Raw genomic sequence first — 17,153 nt, forward strand, 5'->3', positions numbered from 1 at the left:
GGGGATGGCACACTCATTGAAACGACACCCCGCTCATCAAGCATCAATCTGACAATTTATAGTCGTGCAGAAATTTTGAGACAAATACTTGATACCATATGATGCCAGTTGGTTTCATATATAATGAACAGTTGGAAGGACATGATCTGAAAATATATTATTTGAATCTCCAATGTTGGCAGCAAAGCAATTCTGCTCTGATGTGAGCCAACAAAATTTTCGTTTTGTTCACCATATATGAGAGTCTATATTTGGAGGTAAACCTGATGCATACCATGTTCAACTGTCCTTCCATATGATTACAAAAATGCCTATGCTGCTGCTGGAGTATGGCACAAGCCATGATTTTGCTTTGGAGCTTGTAGAGCCTAGCTTTGGGCAAATGGGACGTTCCAGCAGTGATGGAACTGATTGATAAGTGTAAATCAATTGAGCAATTGAGGTTTTCCATGATGTACTCAGTCTCAAAGGTTCGCTGTGGCTATTATGAACTGATTTCACTATGTTTATTAAATATGATCAAGTTTACAATTTTATGGTAATATTTGTAAAGTGAATCTGGTTAAAAAAAACCCCTGCTCATTCTTTTGTTGCAATTGTTTTCTGCTCTTCAGGAGGTTCATCTGGCTCATCCAGCTCAGCCATGGGCTCCCTGGGCTCTCTGGGCAATCTGGGAGGAGTTGGTGCTCTTGCAGGTGAACTTCAAACTCGTCCTTAGTCTGGGACATTTTGAATCTCGGATATTTTTGGGAGTCATACTGTAAAGCTGTACAGGAGACCCTCATATAATGCAGGAGATGCGTTTCCGCGAAACGCCATGTTAGGATTCCTTCCGCTCAGAACGACTCGCACAGGATGACATAACATGGCAAAAGCGTCCCCTGTGCGTGAACAACTCACCCAGAATGGCGTAGCGCGGCGGTGGTGGTGGTTGTTGAATTAAATCCACGCCGCAGCGAATACACATTAACATGCCTTGTATGAGGGTCACCCGAAAGCTTTTCTTTTTAAAGAGCTCAATTTGATATTTAAAAACAGCTAATTGGTAACTTCTCAACTTGGCTGCTCTTCCTTGTATGAAAGTTACTGAAGTAGTTAGTTTGATGGTACTATTGTATTGAATGGAAGGTAATTTTAAAGTTGTCATTTCCAACTTTAAAATCTCATTTACATTTTAGACTTTGAAAACACATTTCATTATGAATATGAAAGTTGTGCTCTCCATATTTTGCTTCTTTTCTGCCATTACAGGTGTTGGTCTTAATGGAGGATTGGGCAGTTCTGTGTTGTCAAATGGGTCAGGTGGGGGTGGTGCTGTCGATGCGTTGAGCCAGGCCTATTCGGGCATTCAACAATATGCTGCTGCTGCTCTACCTGGTCTTTATAGCCACAACCTCCTGCAGCAGGCTCAAGGTGCAGCTGGCAGCCAAAAGGAGGGTATGTGTGATGTGGTCTCAAGATCATGCCCTCTTCCATGCCCAAGAGGGCTTGTATGAGGTTTAATAATTTTGTGACTATATCTTATGATGCTGTTTAATGTTTCATATTTACTACTACACAGACCAGGAGATTAAAAAAAATATTTGCATACATTCCAGTGCAGTTTAAGTATGGGAATTAATTGTGTTAACGTAAATATTTGACTTCCCAATTGGTGCTTTGTTACTTTCCTCCCACCCCTAATCAACAGGAAATTAATGAAATGCTCAGTATTTTATCTGCACAACAGTACATACCTGTGAGGCTTCTGATTAAGTAAAATATTGCATTTTTATGAATGCTTTGAAGAGCTGATGTTAAAACTTGCTGGGAGATGAAGTCAGGGATTATTTGTGGGAGCTTGCATTCGTTCATGACATGAAGTAAAGATCCCGTTTCTTTGGCAACCAAACATGTCAGACTTACTCTGATTGACACACTTAGACTTTTTACCCCTCAGCCCAAATTGGGCTAAGGGGTATTGTCGTCATAGGCGTTGTCCGGGCGTCCGTCCGTCTATCAACTTTTGGTTTCCGTCAATTTCGAGGAGAACGCCTTGTCCGATTAAATCCATTTTTGCAGGGTGTGTTGACGTTGAGTAGAGGAAGGTTCCTGTCAAAAATGGGCATGCTGCGATTTTCAATGTGGCCTCCATGGCAGCCATCTTGAAATTGGTTTCCGTCGATTTTGAGGAGAATACCTTGTCCGATTACATCCATTTTTGCAGGGTGTATTGGGGTTGAGTAGAGGAAGGTTCCTGTCGAAAATGGGCACTCTGCGATTTTCAATGTGGCCTCCATGGCAGCCATCTTGAAATTGGTTTCCGTCTATTTCGAGGAGAATACCTTTTCCAATTACATCCATTTTTGCAGGGTGTGTTGGGGTTGAGTAGAGGAAGGTTCCTTTCTAAAATGGGCACACTGCGATTTTCAATGTGGCCTCCATGGCAACCATCTTGAAATTAGTTTCCGTCGATTTCGAGGAGAACGCCTTGTCCGATTAAATACATTTTTCAGGGTGTGTTGGGGTTGAGTAGAGGAAGGTTCCTTTCGATAATCAGTATGATGCGATATCCAATATGGCGGCTAGGGCAGCCATCTTGAATTTGGTTTCCGGACAATAACTTGAACGGCTTGACTTATTGATTTAATTTTTGTGCGATATAATTGGGGTGTTTAGAGGAAGGTTCCTTTCGATATTCAGTGCAATCCGATATCCAATATGGCGGCTAGAGCAGCCATCTTGAATTTGGTTTCCGGACAATAACTTGAGAATGGCTTCACACATTGATTTTATTCTGGCGAGATATAATGGGGTTGAGTAGAGGAAGGTTCCTTTCCAAAATGGGAATGCTGCGATTTTCACTGTGGCCGCCACGGCAGCCATCTTGAAATTGGTTTCTGTCCATTTCGAGGAGAACGCCTTGTCCGATTAAATCCATTTTTGCCGGGTGTATCAGGGTTGAGTAGAGGAAGGTTCCTTTCGAAAATGGGCATGCTGCGATTTTCAATATGGCCACCATCTTGAAATTGGTTTGTGTAAAGGGGCTGAGGGGTTACGCCCGCTTTGGTGTTTCTTGTCGTCAAAAGAAGCTTTATTCTTGCCATATATTTTTTAATCGATCACTTGGTTTTGGGGGTGTGCAACTTTATTACTTGTGAGTTGATTGAAATTTGAAGCCTTTGGTGTTTTACCCAGATATGCCTCCATGATTCATGGTACAAAACTCTACCACCTCTTCTTCTATAGGGCCAGAGGGTGCGAACCTATTCATTTACCATCTACCCCAGGAGTTTGGAGACCAGGACCTCATGCAGATGTTCATGCCCTTTGGAAGTGTCATCTCTGCTAAGGTGTTCATTGACAAGCAGACAAATCTGAGCAAATGCTTTGGTAAGGTCAGGATTGATGGAGACATTTCACGTTGTGTGATCGGAGGAAAATTTTCGGCTCGATTATGCCCATTTGTGTAAATATCTCATCCAAGGGCAATTGATTCGTTTACAAAGCAGTGCCAATGGCTATGCCAAGATGTGCATGGAAGGAATTCTCGCACATCAGTTGAACGTGTTGATTTCTATTTACAGGGCAGGAAATGCATGCATATGTTGATTTTCATTGTTTATTTGTATCAGTGCTTCAGATATTTCAGATATGTAAAGACTTTGGTAGGAATTTGTAAAAATTAAGAGTAGATGCTCAAATAATTAAGCTCAAACAATTATGTTCAATCAGATGAGGTGGTGTAATGGTTGGAGTGTCCACTCGGTCAGTGGTTCAAATCCCAAACCAAAGACTAAAAATGATATGTGCTGCTTCCTTGGTTGACACTCGGCATTTAAGGATTGAGCACCCTTGCTCAGGTTTGATGGATCTAGTAGTCTCTTCCTGTGTTGTACTTCTTTGTCAGAAAACTCATGTTATAACTTTTAATATTGACACCACATTTTGCATACTTTCCCAAGCACATGCCTTGTGATGCCTTTGGAAAATGACATAACATATTGAAAGCAGAACACTTCAATGAAATTTATTTCTGTGAAAGTGAGAATGAGCCATCAATATTTGTTTAAGATGGACTGATCGTGAAAGACGTAGGCCAATGAAAATTTCATTTCCTTATCTAATTCCTTTGCCAACATTCAGCTGTAATCATTTCATCTCAAGGTAGCATTGACTCGAGAAAATATTACCAGAGCTTTTAAAGGGCAGGTGGCCATGCCAGTCAGTATGGTCAGGAGATGGAGGTTTGGAAATGAGCAGAAAAAGTAAACAGACAATTTGAAATTATTCTTAACCAGCTATATTGATCTATCGAATACACGAGTCGCTGGCTGTCGAACAGTCATGACCCTTGGGATACTGGTTTTGCGTGTATGATGCTCTGATTAGGTAAGAGTGCAAGGTTGACTCGGGCTCAGATTTAAACATTCTTACTTGAATCCCATTTGAAGAATTGGGCCATCCTGATGGTATTATCGAATGAAATCACCTGCACATATCCCGACTTGCACGGTTCGTTTTATTGCCATGAAGTTCACTTTAACCTGTTCAAGCTGAACCCACTGCTTTTCTCATGTCTTCTGTAACCTGGTAACCCTATCAGGTTGCTGTGTCCACATACATGAACCACATGCTTTCGGCATATTTTGCCAATCAAATATCTATATATATATATATATATATATATATATATATATATATATATATATATATATATATATATATATATATATATATATATATATATATATATATTTTTTCAACGAGATCTCTGCTTATGGAAGATTGAGGTGATGGAGGGTAACATGTCAATGAACCAATGGTTGGACACACAAGCAAGGGAATCAATGAACGGGAAGATAAAAAAACGAAGAGTGGAGAAAATAAAGTAACCTGCAAGGAAGGATAATGTTGGGATAATGGTGTCGAAAAGATTGCAGATCTGTATGGGAAAAGGACATGAAATGTTGCACCACTTGCTTTTTTGCCCGAGAGAGAAGAGTATAATAGAACCACCCCCAGAAGACAGTTCCAGAAAAGTAAGAAGAGATTATCAAATGAATGGAAGAGAAAGACAGTCATCTACAGTGCCGATAGAAAGTCTACACCCCCTTTCAAAATTTTCAGAATTTTGTTGCCTTATAGCCTGGAATTAAATTTCATTAAATCAGACCTTTTCCACCTTGTTTACACATCGTAACCCACAACTTCCAAGTGAAAAACAAATTCGACAAATTTCAGAAAATTAATTAAAAATACAAAACTATAATATCTTGGTTGGATAAGTATCCACCCCCCTGAGTTTACACTTGGTGATTACAGCTATGTAATCACTTTGACAGTGATTACAGCTGTGAGTCTGTTGGGAGAGGTCTCTACCAACTTTGCACACCTTGACTGGGCAATATTTTTCCCATTCTTCTGTACAAAACTGTTCAAGCACAGTCAAGTTGTGTGAGGAGCATTGATGGACAGCAATCTTCAAGTCATGCCACAGATTTTCGATTGGATTTAGGTCAGGGCTCTGACTGGACCACTCAAGGACATTTATCGTTTTGTTCCTTAGCCACTCCAGTGTAGTTTTGGCTATGCGCTTCAGGTCGTTCTCATGCTGAAAGGTGAACTTCTGTCCCAATTTCAGCTTTCTTGCAGCATGTTTTCCTCTTGCATTTTCTGTGTTTTGCTCCATCCATTTTCCCTTCAATTCTGACAAGTGCCAGAGTCCTTACTGATGAGAAACGTCCCCAAAACATGATGCTGGCTCCACCATGCTTCATCGTAGGGAAGGTGTTCTTTGGGTGGTGTGCTGTGTTGGGTTTGTGCCAAATGTAACATTTTGCATTTTGGCCAAAAAGTTCCATCTTTGTTTTGTCAGACCACAAAACTTTTTGCCACATGTCTTCAGAATCTCTGGAATGTTTTTTTTGCATACCTCCAACAAGACTGAAGGTGGGCTTTTTTAGGTAATGGCTTCCTCCTTGCCACGCAACCATACATGGCAGACTTATGGAGTGCTTGGGATATTATTGTTGCATGCACACAGTGATCAGTCTGCCATAAAGGCATGTATCTCTGTCAAAGTTGCCATTGGTCTCTTGGTGGCCTCTCTGATCAGTCTCCTCCTTGCTTGTCATCCAGTTTGGTGGGACAGCCTGATCTAGGCAGGGTCTTGGTGGTACCATACGCCTTCCACTTCTTAATGATTTCTTGACTGTGCTCCAAGGGATATTCAAGGCCTTTGAAATATTTTTATACCCAACACTGATCTGTGCCTTTCCACAACTTTATCCCAGATGTCTTCTGAAAGCTCCTTGGTGCTCATGGTTGAGTCTTTGCTGTGAAATACACTACCCAGCAGAGGAAGCCTGCAGGAACAGCTGATTTTATACTGAAATAATCAGAATCATCACAATTTAACACAGGTGGAGGCCACTTAACTTGGTGTGTGATTTTGAAGGTGATTGGTTACACCTGAGCAAATTTACAATTCCTATAATAATGGGGGGTGGACACTTATCAAACCAAGTCTGATTTGATGCAATGTAATTCCAGGCTATAAAGCAACAAAAGGTGAAAATTTTGAAAGGGGTGCAGACTTTCTTTTATAGGCACTGGATACCTATAAAAGGCAAAAGTGTGCGTGTGTGTGCTTTGTGGGGAAGGGGGGGGGCACATAAATTATTTATGTAAATGTGTACCGTGTAGTGCTGCAACCTCTTGGTGGTGGCAGAGGGTGTTACAAATTCCTTTTTTACATGAGCAATGCTGAGGTTAAATCACTCTTCGCACGGGTAAATTTGTTGTCCTTCCCTTCTCATCCCTCAGTCAATATTCGCTATTACTGTTACAAACGGCATTGCATTGTTGAATTAATCTTTACTTTCATACCAAGGCAGCATATAGTTTAATTTGCCCAGGGGGAGGGGAGGGCAAGAGAGCTCCGTAGACAAAGGATGGTGCAGGAGAGTTGGTGAGGTGTGCAGAGGTTGGAGGGTGTGGGGGGGTGTTGTGAATGTTTAGAACGGTGAGGTGAGTTGATGCAGGTTTGGGTTTGTACAAGTCTCAAATGCCTCTCCTTCCGTCCGGTCCCCGCAAAACCTGTCCGCATCCGCTTTGGGGAAAGTTAAAATTAGGTGATGGAAGGAATGAGGAGGGGGACATTGTTCATGGGGTATTCATCACAGCCTTTTTAGATGCTGAACAGCGAATGATATACAACAACACACGAACAGGAAGGTCAAAATAAAAATGCAAAGCCGTCTATATTCAGACGTCGTCTTCTTCAGACGTAACAATACCCTCATCAGAACTTCAGATGATCAGGGTCCGATGCAAGTGGAAATTGAAATGGAGTTCCAATCAGCCAATCAATTAATTAATCTTTGTGATTGGCCACAAAGTGCTACTTATTGACGTTTCTCTTCCCGTGCAACACCGTGTAAATCTACATATATGCAGTATATGTATGGAAATTGTGAGGAGGGCAAAGGAAGGAGGAAGGATGTTTCGGCTCCATTAAAAATGGGGGAAATCAAAAATTTAATCATGTTGTTTTTGTCATGTGGACTATCAATTGATTATAATAACTGGAGCAAAGGTGATGGTGAGCCATCACAAATCCCAAAGCTTCTCACCTTAAGCGAAGTTGAAAGATGGTAAAAAGTTCCACCAGTAACGATTTAATATCAAATTGAGTTTTTTTTTTTATCCCCTGTGACCATAAGTCCCTACCCTCTTTTTTTTTTTGTATACCTTGTCAAGGCTTGCATGAGAGCTAACACACAACACACAGCAAGGGGGGGGGGGTGGGGAGACAAGAGGGGCGAGAGTGGGGAAGGACAAAACAGTGGGGAACAGAGACACTAAGAGATCTGTGTAAAGGCCCTGTCACACGATGTTTTAGCCAGCGTATGCCTACGTATGAAAATTTGGCGAATACGCTGGCACACTTCGAATATGTTATGGGTAAGTTTTGTATACATTAAGAGCACGCTGGCATACGTCATAGTACGCCGAGCTCGAGAACAATTTTTAAGCATGCTCAAAATTTTTTGACGTATGACTCACACATTCTGCATACGCTGGTCATAAGTTGTAGGCACATTATGCCATCGTTGCCACATGCTACTTGTAAGTTACTCATACGTCGAAACACATCGAGGTAATGTTTAGTGTACCCGAAACTTATTTCTAACCTATGAGTAACGTGCTTTGAACCTATGTGTAACGTATCTCCAACGCATATTGACCTATGTAGACGTATTTGACATCTTGCGAACGACCACAGAACTTACTGAACGTGTTTCTAACTTACAGCTACCGAATAATGGCGTATTGGCAGCGTTTAAGGGAATTGGTATATAAAAATGGGCTTCACAGGAGGAACCCTCAGTGTTCCAGACTCCATGTTTTTTTTTTTCTTTGGCATGACGGTGATGTTGACACTTCAATTTCTAGTGCGGTTATGATTTAAATCGTTGAGCGGTAGCCTTTTAATAGGCTACGCCACGTAATCGTCGGCGATACGCTGCCGCGCTATGCATAAGTTATACTATTGTTGGGCATAGGTTGTGAACGCCGACAACACTGTAAGCATTCGTTGGTATAAGTTATCGAAACGTTCTTTGTACTTTACTAATACATTATGCATACGTCCAACTCGTTATTATATGCCCAAAACTGGAAAAAAACATCAATAGTTCAGCGTACGCCAGCGTTTTAGATACATTTTGATACGTTGCCATACGCTGGCTAAAACGTCAAGGTGTGACAGGGCCTTAAGGGAGAGGGGTGGAGTGGGGAACATGGGAAATACAAGATGGTCATTACAGGAACTTTCAGGAAGGAAAGCAGGGAATTTGAAGGAGGTGGGTTTGGGGTGGATTAACGGGTATGAAAAGATCGAGGATTTGGATGGGGGACGATAAGGTGTGGTGGTGAACAGCTGTTTTGAAGGCCTGGAGGGAAGAATGGGATTGAACAGAGTGAGGGAGTTTATTCCAAAGGTGGGAAAAAAAGAAGAGGAATTAAAGTGAAGGTGAGCAGTGATTCGTGATTTTGGTAGTTTTACCAGAAGGGGATTGTTGGTGGACCTTGAGCGCCCTGCGGAAATATGGTGGGGAAAAATCGCAGACAGAGAAGGGGGGGCGAGACCAGAGAGGAGACCGTAGAAGACAGAAAGACCACCAACTTGCCTGCAGTGAGAGAGTGAGAGATCCAAAGACAGCCTCATCGCGAGAGATACCAATTATCCAAAATGCCTTGGTTTCCACTGCGTGAAGCCGAGAAAGATGAGAGACAGGAGCACCAGCCCAGAGGGAAGTGCAGTACTCAATGAGGCTGTGGACGAAAGCTTTTTATGTGTTCAGGAGCTCAGGTGGGCTGAGGAAGGACTTTGCACGACGGAGGGTACACGCACACTTTTTCCAAACTTCCTTTATGGATGGAACTGAGATTTGGGGCATGAACAAATCAAAGGGCCTCAAATCCAAAAAAATCATTCCATATTTTGTGCATCCCCAATGTTTAATTGCATTTACAAAGTTTAATCAAAAAAAGTTTGAAATGTGCCTGTAATTGTGTTTTTTTTTTTTTTTTTTTTTGTATTTGACCTTTTGACCCTGCCCTGGGGTGAGGGCAAAAGTGATATTGCTCTTACACATTATTGTCATGTGCTAATCGTAACTACCATGTTTAGTGAATTTCTGCACAACCGTTTAGGACAGGGGTCGGGAACGTTTTTGACTCAGAGAGCCATTAAAGCAAAATATTTGGAAATCTATTTCAGTGAGAGCCATATAATATATTTTAAGACTGAATTCAACTAAATGTGAGTATAATAAGCCTCTGAATTTATTCTTTTAAATAATGTTGTTATAATACTCACCATTAATGGGACTTCTGGTGCTGCATGGATTTGCTGATGGCTTTGTAGTCTGGTTGGTACTTGGTGAGGTTAAGCTTCATGCAAGCGTTGAGGCTTTCATCCGTTAGACGTGATCGTAGGTTGGACTTGATGTTTTTAAGATGTGAGAATGACTGCTCACATGCATACGTAGATCCAAACAAGGTCAATACAGCAATACTCACACACTGCAGTGTGAGGTATGTGACAGGAAGCGCGTTCCAAGTTTTGATAATCAGCTCGTCTTCGGGTTGAAGTTTTTTCATTTCTGTCCACATGTGCTTGCTCGCCAACTCTGCTTTCTGTCGTGCGATTCTTTCCAAATCTTCATTCAGTGACTTGAACTTATTCACCCACATGTCTGAGACCTTCAGGTCAGCCACTTCTGCTTCAAAATCTCTGACGGAGACACCAGGAATGTAACTCAGGTCGGCTGTGTTCAGTGAACACTCGTTTGGATGGGTGATGAACTTAAAAAGACGAGTGTGCTCACGAAATTCTCCAAAGCGTGCTTTGAATGACTGTAGGAGACTGGATGTGAAGCCAGCTAACTGGTGGAGATCAAAGTTTTGAGTGGGCTCACTTGCTATGCATGCATCTTTAAATTGTCTCAGTTTTTCAAAATGTAGTAAACGACCTGTTTCAAGATCCATGATAAAGAGCTCCAGCTTGTTTTCAAAAGCAAACACGGCTTGTTGAAGGGATAACACTGTATTTCCAATGCCTTGCATTTTCACGTTGAGCTCGTTCAGATGTTCAGTCATATCCACGAGATAGTAAAACTTGAGGAGCCACTCAGTTTCGGCTAGCTCAGGATGCTCAATCCCTTTCATTTCAAGGAAAGTCCGGATTCCGTTCAGGCAAGCCGCAAAACGGCTAAGCACCTTCCCTCTTGACAACCAACGCACATTGCTGTGCAAAAGCAGACTGTGATAGTTATTTCCAACTTCATCCAGCAGTGTTTTAAACTGGCGACCATTTAAGGCTCGGGCAACAATAAAGTTGATCACACGAATGACCAGCGACATCACTTCGCCAAGCTGCCCATCACACATCTGAGCACAAAGTGCCTCCTGGTGTAGAATGCAATGGAAACTTAGGATGGGTCTATTTTCATGTTCACGGAGAAGCGCCACAAATCCTTTGTTTTTCCCCACCATACACGGAGCACCATCAGTACACACCGAGATAAGTTTATCCATTCGTAGATGTTTTTCTTGAGCGAACTCCATGAAAGACTTCAATAAATACTCACCTCTTGTGGACCCTTTTATTGGCAGAACAGCAAGACTTTCTTCGCGCAGTGTATCACCAGCAGCATATCTTGCAATCACACTGAACTGCGACAAATGGCTTACGTCTGTTGACTCATCCAAAGCCAGGGAAAAGAACGGCGCTGTATTTATGTCCTTCACTTGCGTTTCCTCCACTTGGTTTGCCATCATGATGGTACGATCATGAACAGTTCTTGCCGACAGAGGCATGTCTTGTATCCGTTTGATTATCTTGTCTTTGTTCGGAAGATCATCAAAAAGTTCATTGGCGACATCCAGCATGAACGTTTTTGCATACTCGCCATCTGTGAATGGTTTTCCGTTCCTCACTATTGCTAAAGATCCAGCAAAGCTGGCGGAATTATAGTCACCTTGCCGGGTCCATACGCGGAGTTGCTGCTGGCTGGCTTGCACCCTGCTCAGTAGCTCTTGGCACGCTTTCTTTCTGCTGTCTCCCACAGGGTATTTTGATGCAAAGGTAGCATGGCGCGTGTCGAAGTGCCGCTTTATATTCGACCGTTTCATCGATGCAATTTTGTCATTGCAAATTAGACACACCACAGAACCTGCTCTCTCCACAAAGGCGAATTCTTCGGCCCATTCGTCCTGAAATGTACGATACTCCTCATCTTTTTTTCTTTTCGCCATCTTCTTCGTCGAAGGGTTAGCTTTGAGCAAATGAGAGAGAGGGAGATGTTGACCCAAGTGAGTCTGGCTGGCCTGCGCACGGGCTGACATACTCGAGAGGTGCGGCCGGCCGACTCTGGGATGCTGTCGCCTCAGCGGTGGCACGTGATTGGTCGAGATGAATTCCGTGACGCGTCTCGGCGGCGGCACGTCATTGGAGGAACCGAAATCACGAGTCGCCTCAGCGGTGGCGTGTGATTGGTCGAGATGAATTCCGTGACGCGTCTCGGCGGCGGCACGTCATTTGAGGAACCGAAATCACGAGTCGCCTCAGCGGTGGCGCGTGATTGGTCGAGATGAATTCCGTGACGCGTCTCGGCGGCGGCACGTCATTGGAGGAACCAAAATCACTACTCGCGTCGGCCGCATGACTGGACGAAACAAAAACCGCTTCAGACAATTCGGAGGTGTTTTTTCTTCTCTCCTTCTGCCAAGTTCAGCCCTGCACATGAATGAAGCACGACACCATTCAAACTATAGGTAAAGCTTCTGCGAGAAATATTGGGCTTTCCAAGTTTCAAACTCCAATTTTATCTGCGAGCCAGATGCAATCATCAAAAGAGCCATACCTGGCTCGCGAGCCACACGTTCCCGACCCCTGGTTTAGGAGATAGATGGACAGACGGACATGACCGATTACAATACCCCCCCCTTCCTGTTTATTTATTTTCAAAAAGCGTGTTGATAAAACTATTAATCAGCTTCGACCATAGTTGCTTTATTGGTCATTTTGTACACTACTTTGCAAAAATTTTGGTCAATAACAGGTGGTGTAAATCTCCTTTCTTTGTGATGAATGGTTTTGTTTTGATGGCTTCTCTTCCATTACATTACATTTCATTGCCCAAAAACATTCCAAAGCTCAACATTCTTTTGTGGTTTGAGGTTTACATCACTGAAACTATATAAAAAAAAGTTTGCCGACTCGTTTTTCCATGCTGTGAAATTGCATTTTGTCATATTGCCTTAATATTTCTCACTCTCATTGATCCTAATTTGTTTCATGTCGTGCCAAAGGACCTTCATATTGCGCTCCATCTTGTGCCTGCAGGTTTTGTTAGCTATGACAACCCCGTTTCTGCCCAGGCCGCTATCCAGGCCATGAACGGTTTCCAGATCGGCATGAAACGACTCAAAGTGCAACTGAAACGCTCCAAAAGTGACAGCAAGCCGTACTGAGGCTAGCTAGCAGTGTGTAGCCTGTGTGTTCTTGGTAAGTGTCAAGGCTTGCTTTGACAGGTGCCTATCTGTTAACCCTTACTACTGCTGCTTAATGTATGCTTGTGTTTGTGTGCGTGCACATACGGGGCGAGCGGGGAGTTACGACGATATTGTTTTTGTTTTTGTCTCCTTAGGTCACCATTTTGGTGTTGTAGAGTTTAAAAGATCTTTGATTTAAACATGCTACATGTCTTGGTGTCCTGCTCAATCGCTTCGTAAAACAGTGTTCGAAATCCGCTTATTGACGTAGCTGCTGGGTGGATCGGTGTTTACATGTAAAGCCACGCCAGGTCCAGATATTTGGCCTGAAAAGGAATGTGGAAAGGGCGATGTTAAAAGCGCCGTATGTAACCCTCACACTTGAACGATGCCACATCTCTATTTTTATATTTTTTATAAAAACCACCATTTGGACTTATTTATTTAAGTTATTGACATGCAATAAATTATGTACATAAAGGGAAGGTTTTTGCAGCAACAATAACACTTCGGAGCTGTTATCATGCTGTCAACATTGCCAATTTCATTGTTTTTGTTGGTCACGAGGGATTGTGTTGGTTTGGTGCCTTCAGTGTTCAAATTGTTTATGCAGTTCCAAATGGCAGCCAGGTTTGTCAATGTACAATGGTTATCGTCCTGTGCTTTGGAATCGTACTGAAATTAAATTTACCAATTGGTAATCCCACACAACCTCAAATATCCAAACAAGAGGTATTATCAAAAGGAGAATACTACTTCCTCCCTCAAACTAAATTGATTCTTAAGGGTCTTCCCAATGGCTCTGCATGTTGGTAGTTTTGGCATGCGGCTGTTTTGTGTAACCCTCTTTTATTCCCTCCCTCCCTCCCTCCCTATCCACTCCCTCACATGTCTCCAATAGATATTGTGCTCGCGTCTCGTAGCCTGTTGCCTGTGGCGTCCATGAGTTCGTCGCTTCGTCTCGTCCTTGTGTCTGCCTTCCGCGCTGCCGCCATGCTTGCTGTTTTACGTGTGGCCATCATCGCCGCGCTCGCCACACTGCTCATCTGGGGCCTGCTCACTGACCCCCACCCCTCCTCCACCAATCCCCTACACCCTCATCCCTGCCTCCAGCCCTTGAGAGCCAGCTTTGGTTTTCTGTCCTCCCTGAGCTTTCTGACCCTCACCTTCCTCTTTTCCCCTATCTCATCCTTATGCATACCCCTCACCCTCTATTACCTATGACCAGTGGTGGGAAAAGGGTACACCTTCTCCTGCACTGCTGCTTTTATATCTGCCTTGCGCTGTCTTGAGAATGAGAAAGGTGGGCCTGGTGGGAGCTCTAGAGGAACTTAGCTCACATGTTGCACTCTGCCTGTGATAGAATATTCTCCTTTTTACATAGGAGCACTGGTTTACAGAATAAGATTTTAAAGATAGTGTTTTGCTTCGTTTTAAATATTATATAAAAAATGCTTTATTTTGTTCTTGGTCATGTATACCTAGCTGTTCAGTTTGGTTAATGATAGCACATGGTTTGTAGACTTTGTTGACGATTCCGAGATCGTGTTGTCGCGTTTTTGCCGAGTTGATGTTCGATTTATTAATATTTATAGTATTGTGTGGAGTGGGCTGGGCTTTTTTGAGGTGCACAGGTTTTCCACTTTTTTTTTTTTTTTTTTGTAAGCCCTTGTGCTGTTTGTGCATTTCTTGGATTGAGCATTTTAGCCGCGATGTGTGTTCTTTCTAAAAGCAAGACAGGGTTCGCCATCCTATGGAAATTTGTCTACTGATTGTTCTCTTGTTCTTTTTATTTTCATTTGTTTTTTTTTTAATATTTTTTTTTTTCCTTGGATGGGGCTCCAAATTTAATGGGCTCTCAGATGTTGTGCCAAATGCTGGGTGGTACTTCCCGTATTGACAGACTTTGTTGTAATTGTGTGTTAAATGTAAGGGTGTGCCCTTGTGCTGTTTTTTGGTGGAGGGTAGGGTTGTTTCTGGTGTTCTCCTAATTGCTGTTCTTTCCTTGTTTTTATTTTATTATACATTTTTTTGTTGTTTTTAATAAGCGTCACTTTACACGTTAATTCCACGTCACTCGCTCTCCCTCTCTCCCTCTCCCTCTCTCCCTCTCTATCTCTATCACTCTCTCGCTCTCTATCTCGATCGCTCTTTAGCTCTACCACTCTCGAGCTCTATCTCTATCTCTCTCTAGCTCTATTACTCTATCGCTGTCTGTCTCTGTCTCTATCGCTGTCTGTCTCTATCGCTGTCTGTCTCTATCGCTGTCTGTCTCTATCGCTGTCTGTCTCTATCGCTGTCTGTCTCTATCGCTGTCTGTCTCTATCGCTGTCTGTCTCTATCGCTGTCTGTCTCTATCGCTGTCTGTCTCTATCGCTGTCTGTCTCTATCGCTGTCTGTCTCTATCGCTGTCTGTCTCTATCGCTGTCTGTCTCTATCGCTGTCTGTCTCTATCGCTGTCTGTCTCTATCGCTGTCTGTCTCTATCGCTGTCTGTCTCTATCGCTGTCTGTCTCTATCGCTGTCTGTCTCTATCGCTGTCTGTCTCTATCGCTGTCTGTCTCTATCGCTGTCTGTCCCTATCGCTGTCTGTCCCTATCGCTGTCTGTCCCTATCGCTGTCTGTCCCTATCGCTGTCTGTCCCTATCGCTGTCTGTCCCTATCGCTGTCTGTCCCTATCGCTGTCTGTCCCTATCGCTGTCTGTCCCTATCGCTGTCTGTCCCTATCGCTGTCTGTCCCTATCGCTGTCTGTCCCTATCGCTGTCTGTCTCTATCGCTGTCTGTCTCTATCGCTGTCTGTCTCTATCGCTGTCTGTCTCTATCGCTGTCTGTCTCTATCGCTGTCTGTCCCTATCGCTGTCTGTCCCTATCGCTGTCTGTCCCTATCGCTGTCTGTCCCTATCGCTGTCTGTCCCTATCGCTGTCTGTCCCTATCGCTGTCTGTCCCTATCGCTGTCTGTCCCTATCGCTGTCTGTCCCTATCGCTGTCTGTCCCTATCGCTGTCTGTCCCTATCGCTGTCTGTCCCTATCGCTGTCTGTCCCTATCGCTGTCTGTCCCTATCGCTGTCTGTCCCTATCGCTGTCTGTCCCTATCGCTGTCTGTCCCTATCGCTGTCTGTCCCTATCGCTGTCTGTCCCTATCGCTGTCTGTCCCTATCGCTGTCTGTCCCTATCGCTGTCTGTCCCTATCGCTGTCTGTCCCTATCGCTGTCTGTCCCTATCGCTGTCTGTCCCTATCGCTGTCTGTCCCTATCGCTGTCTGTCCCTATCGCTGTCTGTCCCTATCGCTGTCTGTCCCTATCGCTGTCTGTCCCTATCGCTGTCTGTCCCTATCGCTGTCTGTCCCTATCGCTGTCTGTCCCTATCGCTGTCTGTCCCTATCGCTGTCTGTCCCTATCGCTGTCTGTCCCTATCGCTGTCTGTCCCTATCGCTGTCTGTCCCTATCGCTGTCTGTCCCTATCGCTGTCTGTCCCTATCGCTGTCTGTCCCTATCGCTGTCTGTCCCTATCGCTGTCTGTCCCTATCGCTGTCTGTCCCTATCGCTGTCTGTCCCTATCGCTGTCTGTCCCTATCGCTGTCTGTCCCTATCGCTGTCTGTCCCTATCGCTGTCTGTCCCTATCGCTGTCTGTCCCTATCGCTGTCTGTCCCTATCGCTGTCTGTCCCTATCGCTGTCTGTCCCTATCGCTGTCTGTCCCTATCGCTGTCTGTCCCTATCGCTGTCTGTCCCTATCGCTGTCTGTCCCTATCGCTGTCTGTCCCTATCGCTGTCTGTCCCTATCGCTGTCTGTCCCTATCGCTGTCTGTCCCTATCGCTGTCTGTCCCTATCGCTGTCTGTCCCTATCGCTGTCTGTCCCTATCGCTGTCTGTCCCTATCGCTGTCTGTCCCTATCGCTGTCTGTCCCTATCGCTGTCTGTCCCTATCGCTGTCTGTCCCTATCGCTGTCTGTCCCTATCGCTGTCTGTCCCTATCGCTGTCTGTCCCTATCGCTGTCTGTCCCTATCGCTGTCTGTCCCTATCGCTGTCTGTCCCTATCGCTGTCTGTCCCTATCGCTGTCTGTCCCTATCGCTGTCTGTCCCTATCGCTGTCTGTCCCTATCGCT

The 17,153-nt window shown here is 44.0% G+C and overlaps 1 protein-coding gene across 17 annotated transcripts in view; it reads left to right on the forward strand.

Moving 5' to 3' along the window:
- The window catches only part of CELF2 (CUGBP Elav-like family member 2), a 134,227-nt gene that overhangs the window by 106,466 nt on the left and 10,608 nt on the right, over nucleotides 1–17,153 (forward strand). For 7 of the 17 annotated variants that reach the window (XM_085890823.1, XM_085890884.1, XM_085890788.1 and 4 more), the window contains exons 10-13: nucleotides 615–695; nucleotides 1,252–1,437; nucleotides 3,229–3,372; nucleotides 12,899–15,337. In XM_085890823.1, coding sequence (XP_085746949.1) covers nucleotides 615–695; nucleotides 1,252–1,437; nucleotides 3,229–3,372; nucleotides 12,899–13,026 — 539 coding nt within the window. In that variant the 3' untranslated portion in view covers nucleotides 13,027–15,337. Of the gene's footprint in view, nucleotides 1–614; nucleotides 696–1,251; nucleotides 1,438–3,228; nucleotides 3,373–12,898; nucleotides 15,341–17,153 lie in introns of those variants that run through there. The other 10 variants (XM_085890869.1, XM_085890831.1, XM_085890876.1 and 7 more) reach the window with 5 other exon arrangements.

Source organism: Eptatretus burgeri, chromosome 1, assembly GCF_056783735.1.
Source record: "Eptatretus burgeri isolate ZD-2024b chromosome 1, Ebu_testis_v1, whole genome shotgun sequence".
Classification (NCBI taxonomy): Eukaryota; Metazoa; Chordata; class Myxini; order Myxiniformes; family Myxinidae; genus Eptatretus; species Eptatretus burgeri.